Genomic DNA, 14,202 nt, shown 5'->3' with positions numbered 1-14,202 from the left:
TAATAGAAAAATACATTTGTAAATGAAGCTTATGGATTTTTTTTTTGCTTTTACGGAAGGGAAGGAAGGCAAGGGGAAATATGTCCTTTCCTTCTATTTAGAGAATGACAGCATGGAACGCCCAGGTGACCAATCTGATTGAAAAAGGTGGTGAAGTCATACATGGTAATTGCAGCAGATGAGACAGGAACTGTCCTTCTTCCTTTTCCTCTCATACTGGTGAACACAGAACAAATACCCACATCCTATAAGGTACTAGTCTTGAGCTTGCTTTCTATCAAAATCCTGTATTTTGTTGAAGCCATCCCCAACAACATTCCAGTATCATAAAAAATCAAAACTAGAAAATGAAATTGGATTTTAAATACTACTGTAGAAGAAAGACACGTTGATTCTTCTTAGTTTAAAGATAATTTCATGCTTTCAAAAAACAAATTTATGCTTCTTTACCAAGAGGGATTATCCATGTACAAATAGCTGAGGCAGACTATCTCAATATTAGTCATTATTTGTTATTCTCAGTCATTCCTTGAAAAAACGTAACTGTGTCAGCTAAACATTTTGTCATTTGCTCTCAACATGTTCGTTTCCTTTGCACAACAGTTGTTGCCACATAAGAAATGCCCCAAGATTTCTCTGCTTGCACAAGTGGTCATGCAGGGGGAAGGGGAGCGGTGCCCAGCCCCACACAGCAGCATGCATTGAGGGCAGTGCAGCACAAGCATCTCCTGCAGCATGAGCACAGAGCCATCAGTACAGAACTTGGTGGCTTCCCCTCCTCCCCAGCCACTTCCCCAAGTACTGTGAGAACAAATAGGAGCAATCATTCGTTCAGGAGCTCTACAACTGTACCATTGTCCTCTTCATTTGGGGACTACTTTTTTCACCACCCCCACCAAGTACAGGCACATGTTATTACACATGAAAGGAGAGGTAAGCAACCACAGCAATAGGGTTCTTTACCTGCCACTCACCAAACACCAGTCTTTTGTGAAACTCATGGAAAACCACTGGGTAGCGGGAATCCGAATAACAGAAGGATTTAACGATTCACCCCAGTCAACATAATTCTTCCACACATGACCCCCAATCCCTTGTCATCTGTACATTTGTTCTCCAGCAAACAGGACGTTTATTTTTAATCATGAAAATTTCCCTCCCCAATTTTATTATTTTTCTTTCTCAGATGTTATTTTTCATTGTAGCATCTGTAGCAGTTGTGTATTTGATACAAGCTCTTTTTTGCAAGCAAGTTGTAAGAAGCTGAGGTGAAATACAAAATTGTAACTGTCCTCTCTTCAGAACTGTTAAAATCCACATTCAGGTTTCTCATTTAACTTTGCTCACATTCAGAGATTCCTAAATGGGGTTTACAACATCATAAGTATAACAACCATATTGATTTGTCGAAACTCTGACCAGCCATAATTCCTCAAGAATTAAGGGGAGGGGAACAAAAAAAAAAAAAAAAAAAAAAAGGGGGTAAAAAAAAGTGGTGGAGCAGTAGAAAACACAGAACACATTGAGGTTACTCACGAATATTTCTGTTTCAACGATCCTGATCTTCTTCCATTATATCTAATAGCTATTACTGACAGCATTGTGGATCCACATATAAGGAAAGAGAGGCAAATATTTGTAAAATCAAGCATTTTATCTGCACTGTTCCTCAGTTATTGCATCTTTGAAGAAAAAGCAAAGCAAGAAAGAGAAACTAAATCGGTAAAAATAAAAAAATTAGAAATCCAAGAAGTGCTGTTCGTGGAGGTGCAAGAAAGTTGCAGGATGAGAGAAAAGAGGGCTGTGATCAACAAAATGACAAGTAAGTAATTTTCGTTACTGTGTGTCTCTCTTCACCCAGCATATGCAGTAGCAAAGATTTTCTGACAGCAGGTTGATGAGCAGAATGCCAAAGGAGCTGGAATTATTGCTGAGCAGAGCCTGGCATACCTAATGACCAAGAAAGCCATGTCAGCATATAAAGGCAAGGCTGGATGTTTCTGCAGGAGACAATCTTGCATATTTCAGTGGAAGGTATCTCTAGAAGAAGCAACTAATTCAACAGCTATTACAGGCCTTGGTTAAGTAAGAAAATTTCTTTTAAACACAGCAGTTGGAAGACAGCTTTCAAAATAAAAGTATTTAGCCCTGAGCATGTGTTTGTGAAGTAAAAGCTCTAAGCTTGATTACAAAGTTGAGCAACATTTCATGCAATGTGATATAGGTGAATCCAAGCATCCCCTAAGCATAACTAATCTCAAGTTATAAATTGACTCGAGTTTAACTTACAGAGAAATCAGCAAGCTGAAATTAGAGCAGCTATGAGTTGTTTTAAACAGACATCCCTAAATGAAAACAATTCTGTGGAATGTCTCCAAATGGTTTTCACTGGAGACATAAACTCATGGATATTGGCCTTAAAATATGGACCATAAATGAGATATGAAATGGAAGGAGTTGGCTGCACCATCAGTCAGCTTGTTCAGGAAGAACTTGATGAGTAAGTTTGCAGGAAGTGAGCTGTCAATAGACAGAGCAGAAAGGGTAAGGACCCCTCCTTTTTGTGTGTGCAGGCAAGAGCATCTCTGAGAGTAACAACAGTGCAAACCCTTGTTTTGTTTAAGACTTCCCCAGATGACCTGATTTTGTTTGTTTCCCATTCCTCAGTACCAGCTCCAACCCAAAAAGCAACGAGCAGGCTGTAAGTGTAGCTGGATATCCAGCCTTCTGAGATGCAGCTTTATGGAGAAAGTAACACACCTCTGCAGTACGAAAAAACATGCAAGTCTCAACCAAATGTCAAGGGAGATAGCATTAAACCAGATTTCTTTTATCAGCTTTAGAAACAAACTTTAGATGGGTTTTGCCCAGAGCAATGTGAGACTATGGGTTAAGCTGTCTTCTTGCAGCTGGTTATCAAGCTTTCCTGTAGACACCCATCCAATCCTGCACTCTGAAATCAGCTTGATGCAATTTATTTTCTGTGACATGACACAACCATGTGCCAGTATGATTAAGAAGAAGAACTAAATGCAGAGCTCTAGCACAACTGGAAAGGTGCCTGAATTCTTCCTGACTTCAGTTATGCTTACCTTAATGACTTGAGAAGAGGGGAAGGACAGATCTTAATGAAAAACGGACTGGGCATAGAGAGTAGGCTTTTGGAAAACTTTGAAAGGTAATGTTAGGACAGCATTACCAAGAAAGATTGTGGAATTAAAGGCTCCAAAGGCAGACCTTGCATCTGATTTGAAGCTTCATCCTAAAGTCCAAAGTCAACCATACTGGAAATCAACTTCATAAATCCTTATTATGCTCATCAGATGGGTGGATTAGAGGACATGATGGTCTAAGAACTCAGCAAGCAGCATGAAATTTGAGTGCTTCATAAGCAGTCATGAAGACTATAAAGTGAGAAGCAGCACAAAAATTTGAAGACCACCAGCCACATGGTCTGCTCCAGCCAGAGTGAGAGCTTGAGAAGAGCTGCAAAATGAATTTTGGTAGACAAGGAGGTAATTTTCCATGAGGAAATACTCAGAGCTGCACACATTCACGAAGATTTTTGTTCAAAAAAAAAGGATCAGATTTGTTAAGAAAAAAAAAGGTGTAAGGGCAAATATCAGAACAGAATAATGCCACCTCAACTGCTTCATCCTTTGCTGTCAACATGCGTAAGACAGAGGTCCTCAAAGGTAGAAGACCAATCACTCCCACCCATAAAGGAGGAAGAAGGGCAGCACAGCATGGATCTTCTCAAGAGAAAGCTCTCTGGGGCAAAAGCAGATGCCAAAGCTAGCACAACATCCTGCTCACCGGAAGACAGGCTTGAACACTTTGCACTTAGTCACACCAAATGTGACTCCTTTTGATAGATTTCTCCATGAGGAAACAGGTGGAAGGACAGATTTCTGTCTTCTTGCTTCCTCTGTCTTGCATCTGATGTAACCATTCTCTCTTTTTCTCTATTACCAGGACAGTAAAAGAACATGAAAAGCAGGATGTGCCCTTCTTTTAAAAAGCAGAAGCCAAAAACCTGAACATGAAATGAAAATAGCTCTATATCTTTTACTCTCTTAGGCAGAAAAAATGTATCAGCCAAAATGCTGTGAGTAATAACTGTCAAAGACAGAATGCCAAATGAAGAGCATGCAGTAAATCAAAAATAAATTTTAAAAAATCACCAAAAAAGAAAACTTCAAACAAACCAAAACCCACAATATCCTTTAAGAGAAGCAAAGCGTATCTTATGAATTCAACAATCACAATGGGAACTTTATTTTTAGAGCAGACGGACTTTTAACTCAAAGATTTGTGGTGATTATCAACAGTCTTCTCATTTCAGGTGGCAAAAGTGATGGGACTAAATGGTCTTAGATTCAATCCATAGCTGAGACCAAAACATCCAATGTAATCCACAATTTACGGTGGGCTTACACACATAGATCGTATGGACACAGAACACACACATGCACAGGAGGAATGGGTGCATTCTCATTGCATTAAGGCTGGGCAGTTCATCAGCAGCAAACTGACTTCAGCTTACAGACAGGTATGTGCACGTAGAGTAGCCATAAGTGAGTAGCAGTGGCACAATTTACAAGTGTAGATAAATCAAACCAGTTCAGAAGACTGAAGCTGTTGCTTGATGATTTTGAAACACACTCACTGTTATAACGTCTGTAGCTGTCAATCTTTGCCGGTGCCACTCTGTACAGAATTGTCCCTTCAAAGGCAGATTTTCCTGACAGCAGGCAAGAGAAGGAAAGAGGAAAAAAAGAGAAGGGGCAGGGTGGGGGTAAAGAGATCGAATGATGGCAAAAAGAAGGGAAAGGAAGAGGTTTTAATCTGTATTTTCAGTCACTAACATTTTAAAGGCTCATTAGCAAAATGACGAGAATATTAACAAACGTATCTGATTGTACATGAAGCTAAAATATTCTTACTGCATGTATGTCAGGTAGTAGAATCTCATGATTTTGCTAAAGCTGTTATTTACAAGGTCCAACAGAATGCATTTTTCTTGGGTTTGGTCTGTTGTCCATCAAGTTGTGAGATTTGCAAATAAAATTATTTGTATATTTTATGCAGCCTTGCACTGGGGAATCCTGAAAAAGTATTATTACTACAATGGTGTACTCATGGTGGCTCAACATTCCTAATGCAGATGTAGTGCACTTGAACAAGCACAGCTGATATCCAAACAGGGCAATTAAATAGTCACATCTCTTTAATGTACCAGGATCCTGTGAGCATCAGAAATGCTTCATCTTTCAAAGATGACTTATTAGAATTATTTTGGACATGGGAACTGGTCTTAAACAATGCTTAGTAGAAGGGATAGGACACTAAAACCTGAATAAATCAGTTTTTCAGCTAAAAGTTTAATCAAGTGTGATGTAGCATTGACATTAACAAAAGCAAACCTCTAAAATTAAGAGGGAAAAGAGCAAAACAACAAAAATCCCACTTCCCATCTTAGATATTTAAGATAACATTTTTATTACAAAACCCATTTTTTTTTTTTTTTCATTGCTAGTGAGATAGCTCATGCTCTGATATTTAGGACATGAAATTCAAGTAAAGGTAAGGGCATGAGCAGCTGAAGCGTTTTGTGTGTCAGGTTTAAAAACCCAGGCAAGCCCAAGAATATACCAATGTCAGCTTGTTCCCAGTCTCCCCTAGGTATACTATAACAAAGATTGATGTCTTTGGTAAAATTTTATAGCAAAATAGCCAGTATACCTAATTTGTCCCAACACAGAATCACACTCAATTTGGTACCAAAAATGTTTAGGGATTTTTCCTCCTGTATATCATTCTGTTGGACTTTCAGGCAATAAAAAAGCTATACTTATTTATATGTCATAAAAAGATGATTCTTTGTTTTGTTCTTGCAGTTTAATTAATAACAAAATGTTTTCATTGCCTTATTTTTATGTAATGAAGAAGCAAAAAAGTCACAAATCCATCTTTACATTTTCTTTTTACAAGATACCATTAGAAGAATGCTATTAAAACAGTCAACAATCAACCCATTGTTAAGAGAAAATTAAGTTAAGCTTCATGACACTGTGGAGAGCCAGAGAGCCAGTAATGGAAATCTAAAGTTTTAAGAACTCAAAATAGAGGAGGTTGCCTGACTGAAGCATCAGCTGATGAGTCTAACTCCAGCAGCCAGGACTTTTCAGGGGCCATCACTAACAGGTTCTAAAAATAGTTGATAGATACCGTGAGGCCCAGCTGTACCTTAGAGAACGCACATCAGAGACAGCAAGATACAAAAGGCCACCTTTCAGTGTTGTCATGACACTTCTGTGAACATACTAAATGCTTTTTGAAATAACCTCCTCAATGTTTAATTGTGATTATCTCAAATAGAATTTTTTTGACTACATGTCAACTTTTTGCTTCTCAACAGGGTGTATGAACAAGAAGTGGTACTGAAAATAGTCTTAAAATTAATACTGTATCTCTGAGAAATAGAGAAAATAATCTTATAGTCCATGTATCTAATATAGCAATAAAATGACAATGCATACTACCTGTTCATGCTGTAACAGTGGGCCCAAGAAAAGCAATGTTTTCATTTAAGAGAATGCTTTAAAGAACAAGGAACTTCTGATTACTCTAAGAGTACCTGATCCTGTCTGTACTTACATTCCAAAATACCCCTTTGAAGACAAGAAATTTGGCAATCACCTTACAAATACTTTAAAATCAAACAAACAACCCCTCAAATATTTTGATCTCGCAAGTCTTGCTTTCCAGTCTGCTGAGCACTCACCATCTGAGGGGAGGCACAGGTTCCCAACCCTTCCAAATAAGGGGCAAGCTAAATCCCACTGTCAGGATTCAGAAATATTTGGCACTTTCAAAATTAGCCCCAGTCATTTTCAAAAAAGGAAAATTTTGTTCTGAACAAACTTCTGAGGTTAGTCTATGGCAGAGCATGAAAAGAAACCAAGATCATTTCTTCTGGCCATTTACTTTGATCTGCCATGAAATTTAAATGGACACAAGAAAACCAATAAAATCAGACATCTTGCTCCGCTCTGGGGCTGCTGTAGACTGTAAAAGGAGGACAGAGAAATATGGGGTTTTTATTAACTTTATTCCTAAAAAGTGAAGTTATGTAATTTTTCTCTTCTGTATTTCTTTCACTTTGAGTTCACCAAAATTACATTTGCCCTTCAAAAATGGTCTTTATGGATGGTCAGTAAAATGGGATTTAAAAATCAAGTTTAACTAAATTTAACCAAGGCATTAAATTTAATTATTAGCTGAAAAATACTCATGTGTTTGCATAGTGCACATTCTCCACATATCCCATGCTATTTTCCCAGGTCTCACATTAAATCTGCCAAGTATTACCTCCATTTTACAGGTTGGGCTGAAGAGTTCAAGGGTGCTGCTCAAGATTGCAGAGCCAAACCCCAGCCCTTTCCAGGCTCCTCTGTGCAGAACCTCTGTGCCTGCCCAAGGTCCGAGTTCAATGCCCAGGTACAACCCCTCACCCAAGCCCCAACTTCATCATCAGAATTTGTATTCAAGGTTTCCACTTTGCAAAGTCCTGTGATACAGATGTATTCAAAGTTTCCAGAGAAACAAAAAGGAGTTACTGCAGATTTAACGTGTTGTCACATCTTGTCATCCATGGAGGAAGGAGTTGATCTAGAGGCATGAATACACTCTTTGAGATGTAACCTAGAGCATTTCAACAATACTACTAACATGATGCCCAAATCTTTCAGGTTTTACTTGGTCATTTTTTATTTTACTATGTCTTCAGGCTAAACTTGGAAAGAGATTATCATTCCTAGTCAGTTGTATAAATTTGTTGAAATTTTTGCAATATCATTATGGAGATTTTCAAATCCAAATATTCAGTGTGCCCATATAGAGCCTCATGAAGCACCATGTGTTAGAGAGCAACAGCTGTATCAATCACATAAACCATATCTAGAAAAAACTGAATTGATGTATATTTCCCATAATCCTTCTAAGGGAATGTTATTCTTAAATTGATAGTTTTACTTGAAGAAAAAATAAGTAAAAAAGCATTAAAATCCCCATAACAATCTCAGCATTTCTTGAGTCACTGTCTCTCTCTCAGGAGGTTTACAGTGTTCTTCTGTTCTGTAGGTATATCTAATAGCATCTCATCTTAGCTAGCCACAAAGCACCTCCAAAGAATTAAACTAAATTCAAGAAAATAGAAAACCCATCTCCCACCTATAGTTACCTTCAATTTATTTAAAGAGACAAAAGCAATATTTGTGTTACTGCTATCTTCTCTGTGAAAGTATCACAGGTTTGGGTTCCACTGCCAGTCAGAACCAGCACACAAACCCAAGTCTGAACAAAGCATGTGCCATAATGGACATCAAGACTTAATGCTTTGTGGCTGCTTTTGCACATTCCAATGTATGTTTTTGTTAAAAGCCATTTTTAGGATGCTTCTTATAAAGTAAATCTTACCAAATTACCTGGGGAAGGAATATTCATTCATATAGAAAAAGTGGGGTATTCCATCCTGACCAGTATCACCTACCTTGTTCATTTATATAGCACCAAACACTACAGACTCCAGAGCTGAAACTACATCTACACAATTCACTTCCAAGATTTGCTGTGTTTATAATGACTATAATTCATGATAGCACAAACAGATTACAGAAAGCAGTTTGCAATCTCACTGAAACATGCACCTTCACTTAATGCCCTTTTTCCCTCTCCATCACATTAAAATTTTAAACTTAAAAATATTTTCATTCCAGTCTAAAGGAACATTACATGTAAATATCTTTAGCAGCACTGACCAGGAGACAGGGTCACCAGCACCCATTCACACATGAAAAGGTACTCTGTTACAAAAAAATATAAAATTTTTTCATCATTGCAAAAGTTAGGGCTGTCAGGATCTTACTTCTGTGGTATGGAATAAGGAAGAAAAACTACCCTTAAGTGGAAAAATGAGGAAAAAGAAGAAAGCATTATAATTTTCTACCTCTTATTGACAGAATAAATGATAAAGGTTTTGGTAAATTTCAGCTGAAATCAGCTTACAAATATCTTGGTAGTCCTTTGACTTCTACTTGTTCAGAGATCTCAGAAGAACACTACATAGCAATGAACACCTGTAGTGCTAAAAGCACAAAGACCTTGGCAAGTACTGTGGAGTTAGCCTGAAATATGCAAATACGATAGACTTTTTTCTTTTTCACTAAAGATTGAGATTTGATCACTGAATAAGAAAAAAAATAATATCTGCTTGAAGAACATAAAAAACATGAAGACCAACAACTTTCAATTTCATATAACAGCACACTTTTGGCTCAGGTTATTCTCCATGGGAAGTTATAAGTAGGACGACCCACTACCATGCTTATACTGTTGCAAAGTTACCAAACATGCTTTTCACCTGCAGCAGTACTGGCCCACTGTAAATGAGAGAACAAAGTCCATGTCCCAGTTCTGGCCTTTTTCCCTTTGGCTGTTGGGGCAGTGGGTATCGGAGGTGATAGAAACATGCTCAGCACCTGGAGGGAAAAAGTGCCGCATGTCCCACACCAATAATTATGAATCCTTAAATCTATTGGATTTCTACTGTCATAGAAAGCATGGCACTTTAATCCCTCCACTTTAAATAAGCCACTTTGTAGATGTTCAGTTACTTTCCACATCTAAAGACAAAAAAATCCCCTGTAATTGATTTTTGAAATCCAAATGCAATCATCATCACTGGCTTCTCTCCTTGGTCTGTTGCAGCTCAGGAAGTCTTATACAGCTCAGAGAGCACTGACAGTGTTGCAACTCAGGTAGCACAGCAAGTATACATAAATCATCATCATCATCTGACCCTTCCAGCACAAATTAAGAACATGACATTCAAAAACATTTCTAAGCAAGAGATAAGAATGTGCTATCCTATTGATCTGTTATGGGCTAAAGACACAGACATACATACAGAACACCACCAATAGTAATTTTTTCCTTACTTGACTTCACTTGCTCTTCCTGTGCTATTCCAACATCATCAGAATCAGAGAGCTCCTTTATGAAGTTGGAAGGAAACATGCCAGTCTTTCCATTAAGTATACCTTCCCACCAGCCCTCTTCCACCTGCGCCAAGACAAAAAAAAAGGGGGGTTTTACATGAGCAACACTTTACTGAGTACCATTATATACATTCAATAAATGACAGTAATGGCTCTGAATAGTTCATACTAATTTCAGGTAAAAGGAGCACATGGCATAGGCTCCAAGCCAGAACACCAGACTTTTTTTCTTCATAAGTGAAAACAAGAGAGATGCATGAACCCATCTGTAAATGTCAGCAGCGCTGACAGCAGCCAGAAGCATGGACGAGCATTAAATAAAAGGATAAAAAAACAACTAGAGAGCACACAGTGTCTCTACATTTCAATTTCTATGGATACCCATTCAATCAGTAAATTTTCAGTGCACAGTGTATGACTGTTCAAGACTATCTTAATGGATGTGATTTGCAGATTCTGTTTGAATTCCCTAAGTAATCAATGGCGAAAGACAAACACCTAGGAAGGGCTACTCAGAGAATCTAATTTAGACACCTTAATATAATGTAATCATTCCTGCCTTCCCCATCAAAATCAGAAATTTTGTATTTTAAAAATTAAGAATGCTGCTACATCATTAATGTGTTAATGTAAGAAACCTGTGGAGAACAAAGAACAGTACTAATGCATATTTGGTTCGATATTTACAAAGAGGTATTGAAATATATAATAGTGATGGTGTCAGAAGCAGGATGGACACTACCTAGCCAAACCCCAAGAGAAGATGTCACTTTAAAATTACAAACTCCCTCCTGCATAACCCATTCAGGATTGAATAGTGGTGTCAGGCAGGGAAATGACAGCCCTTAGAAATGCCTTTAGGTTATAATCACACAGCAAGAAATGACTGATTATATGCATCAGCTAAACACACCCCTGATAGAGAAATGTTTTTCATCTGTAAGACACTGTCTCTTCACTAAAAATATGACAGGGGAGGACAGTGTCTATCTGTGACACATCAGTCTCCAGTAATGTTTGACTCATCTCTTTCCTGCCTACCCTCCCCACAGTTATGAAAAGAGAAAGTTTACTGTTAAAAAAACAACCACACTTCAAATGAAGCAAACTAATTATTATAGGAAAAAGTCTGTGAAAAGTCTTTTCACTTATCTGTGAAAAACTCAAGTCCTTCGAAAAGAAATCTCATAATAATACAACCAAATATTTCCCCAAAATATAGAGGAATATATGCATTTTTTTCAACTTAGCTACATGAGCAATTTTACTACAAACCCCACATTTCTTGATCTCATGAGTTGAATTTTTGTTTTAATTTGAAAGCAGTTCAGAGCAGACTTTCATTTAATCTCAGTATCTGACAAAAGTCAGTCCCTGACAAAACTTGCCCTGCCTCCAATGCATCAGTAGTACTGGTGAACTCCAGCACATCTCAGAGAATTATCTTGCTCTTCTTATTATCTTGCTGCTACTTCAGAAGACAGAATGCATACATATCACTCAATCACTTCAGCGAGGTGGAGGTTTTTCACATTTTCACAGTACCAGAGTCTCTAAAAGGTAATATTTGCTTTCTTCTTTCCAGACTAATAAAAAGCAATACAGAAAACTGAAAACTCCATTACACACAGCACTTAGACTCTATAAATTATATCTCTAAAGGTGATACAATATAAATATTATGTATCCATATAAAAATAAATTGTTTTATAGAAAATACACAAAATGGCCAAGACGCTTTGGCCTATAAGATATCTCAATTTTTCTAATGCAGCATTCCCAGATGGCTCTATTGATTAGAGCTAAACATTAAACCATAACTGCATTAACTGATTGACCAGAAGATTAATCAGAGGATTTACACAATTCCCAAGATCCCTGCTTTGCAAGATGCTGAGATTACTTGACACAAATAATGTGACCAATATCATTCAGTTCCATCTTTTCCTAAAGTAATTTTCACTTGCTTACTTCTTCCAGAGTAACACTTCACAGTTTTCTTACAGTTAACGTTAGCATTCTTCATGTGATGTGTTGATCTATGGATGCCTACATATATGTATAAAAATATATATATACAAAGATCTTTAGATAGCTAAATCTAAACTGCACGTGAATATACTCACATCATTCATTAGCTTATTTTAAGTTTTCCAGCTGACTGCAAAATTAATTGTCTGAAAATACCATGTCATACTCAATAATTCTAAAAATTCAGAAGAAAATCTGAAGCAAAATCCAGGGTTTTTTTCCACAAGAAAATGCAGAATCATGTTAGCAAGGCATTAGAGATTGAGATCAAATGGGGCTTCCCAAAAATTTATTAGGAAATTTTCATCAAAAGTATCAAAAGCTTTAAGTATTTTTAAACATTAAAGCTACCTGCTACATATCCTTAAGTCTCAAAACACACCAGCTAGAGATGAATCCATACAATAAAAGAGACTAAAATACCTCCAGGATTTAGTTATCCCGAATTGGGGCAGTCAATTACAATATGGTTTGAAAAGTTGCAGTAATTCACAGCCAGTAAAACCTTACAGATGAAAATCCATTATTCTTGGGGGCTAATCCATCTGGAGACATGAGCTCAATAAAATTTGTTACCGTGCTATTAAAGCAAAGTGCTTTCAGAATTTATACATTTACATCCTGATTTATGCCCAGCGTTCATGTGCTGAACCAAACAATCTATAAAGAGGAGGGTTTTATTTGCCTGTCCATGTCCCTATGCTGGAAAAGCAGTTCTACAATTCACAATATTCTATGCACCAACTGTAAGTTCTGAAAATGAAGGGGTTTTTTAATTTAGAAGAAGCATCTTACCAAATGTAAGTAGCTCCAGCTAGAGGTATTTTTAAGACGTGTTTTCAGTGGTTTTTATCTGTTCACTGCCTTTCTGAGAGGCATGGCATGTACTAATCTTGCCAAGCCCCTAGGCTGTCAGTACTGCAGGCACACCACATTTGAAGAGTAATAACACACAGGAAAGTGACTGAAGATGCTTCATGACCCTACTTCATATACTTAGGGAGGAAACAACACGTGCACTCAACTGCAACTCAGTCAGTGCTGTGCGTGGGGCGGGGAGAGGTGCAACAGCAGACAGGCACATACAGTCCAACACCTGGGTGTGATTGAATGAGACACAAATGAACAATATCACCAGAGAATGCTTCATCCCCTCTAGAGAAATTCATCCCATTAAGAAACGTGTTCTTAGGGATTTAATCTATATAATAATTATGCAAAAACCAAATGTTCTTCCAATGTCATTGGACTTTGGGTTTTTTTAATTTTCAGTGAAGAAAGAATACTTGCATTTTGGTTGTAATTGGATTACTCAACCAGCAGAGCCTTTTTTAATGTACATGAGGCTTTTGTAAACTATAAACAGAATACAGATTAAAATAATTCAAAATATACTGTTTCATTTTGTTACAAGGTTTTTAATCAAATTGTGAGATATCAGCACACAACAACAACCAAGACCAGAAAGACAGTAAGAGGTTGTAATAGTTAATTTTACTTAAAAGTAATAATACAAATAACAAATAATAAATGAAATGTTCCAAATAGATACCTTGGAAATGGACAGACAGGAAAATAAGAGAATTATATAAGTGAGACATTCCAGACACAAAAAGTCTCAAAAGGGTATAGAAATGCTTGGACATTAAGCTGCTTACAAAGCAACAAAAAATTATCGAAATCAGCCTATTTCCACATTTAAAGTAAAGAAAAAAAAAAGGGGAGGAAAAAAAAAAGAAAGAAAATATTCTGATAGCAATTCAAACTTTCAGGCAAACAAAATAGTTCTGTTTTGGACTGGGAATACAGTTTTAACCTGCAACTGTAAAGCAACCAAAGAAAACAAAATTACTTTAGCAGGTCGCTAGGACTACAAGATTAAGATACTCAAAAAGCAAGGATGTTACCTTTTATGTTCTTTAGGTTTTCTCTTCACTGCCAATACAATCTGCAACATTCCCCTTCAAAGAAAGGTCAAAGGGAGCAACAGCCTGGCCTGCAGTGCAACAAGCCTTACTGCTACAAGCCGAGAAGCCCCTTCTCCTGAAGGAACTATGTGGTCATTCTTATAACTCCAGGACAGGATACCCAAAACTAGCAGGAAATGCCA

General features: G+C 37.3%; 1 protein-coding gene across 3 annotated transcripts in view; it reads right to left on the bottom strand.

The window, feature by feature from the left end:
• The window catches only part of SH3KBP1 (SH3 domain containing kinase binding protein 1), a 215,602-nt gene that overhangs the window by 91,355 nt on the left and 110,045 nt on the right, over positions 1-14,202 (bottom strand). For 2 of the 3 annotated variants that reach the window (XM_069001636.1, XM_069001788.1), the window contains 2 exons: positions 10,002-10,125; positions 4,670-4,744 (listed from right to left, as the gene is read on the bottom strand). In XM_069001636.1, the coding sequence (XP_068857737.1) occupies positions 4,670-4,744; positions 10,002-10,125 (199 nt within the window). The remainder of the gene's footprint in view (positions 1-4,669; positions 4,745-10,001; positions 10,126-14,202) is intronic. The other variant, XM_069001711.1, reaches the window with a different exon arrangement.

This window comes from Aphelocoma coerulescens, chromosome 1, assembly GCF_041296385.1.
Source record: "Aphelocoma coerulescens isolate FSJ_1873_10779 chromosome 1, UR_Acoe_1.0, whole genome shotgun sequence".
NCBI lineage: Eukaryota > Metazoa > Chordata > Aves > Passeriformes > Corvidae > Aphelocoma > Aphelocoma coerulescens.
The sequence above is the reverse complement of the archived record's forward strand: the minus strand, read 5'-3'. Positions and strand labels throughout refer to the sequence as shown.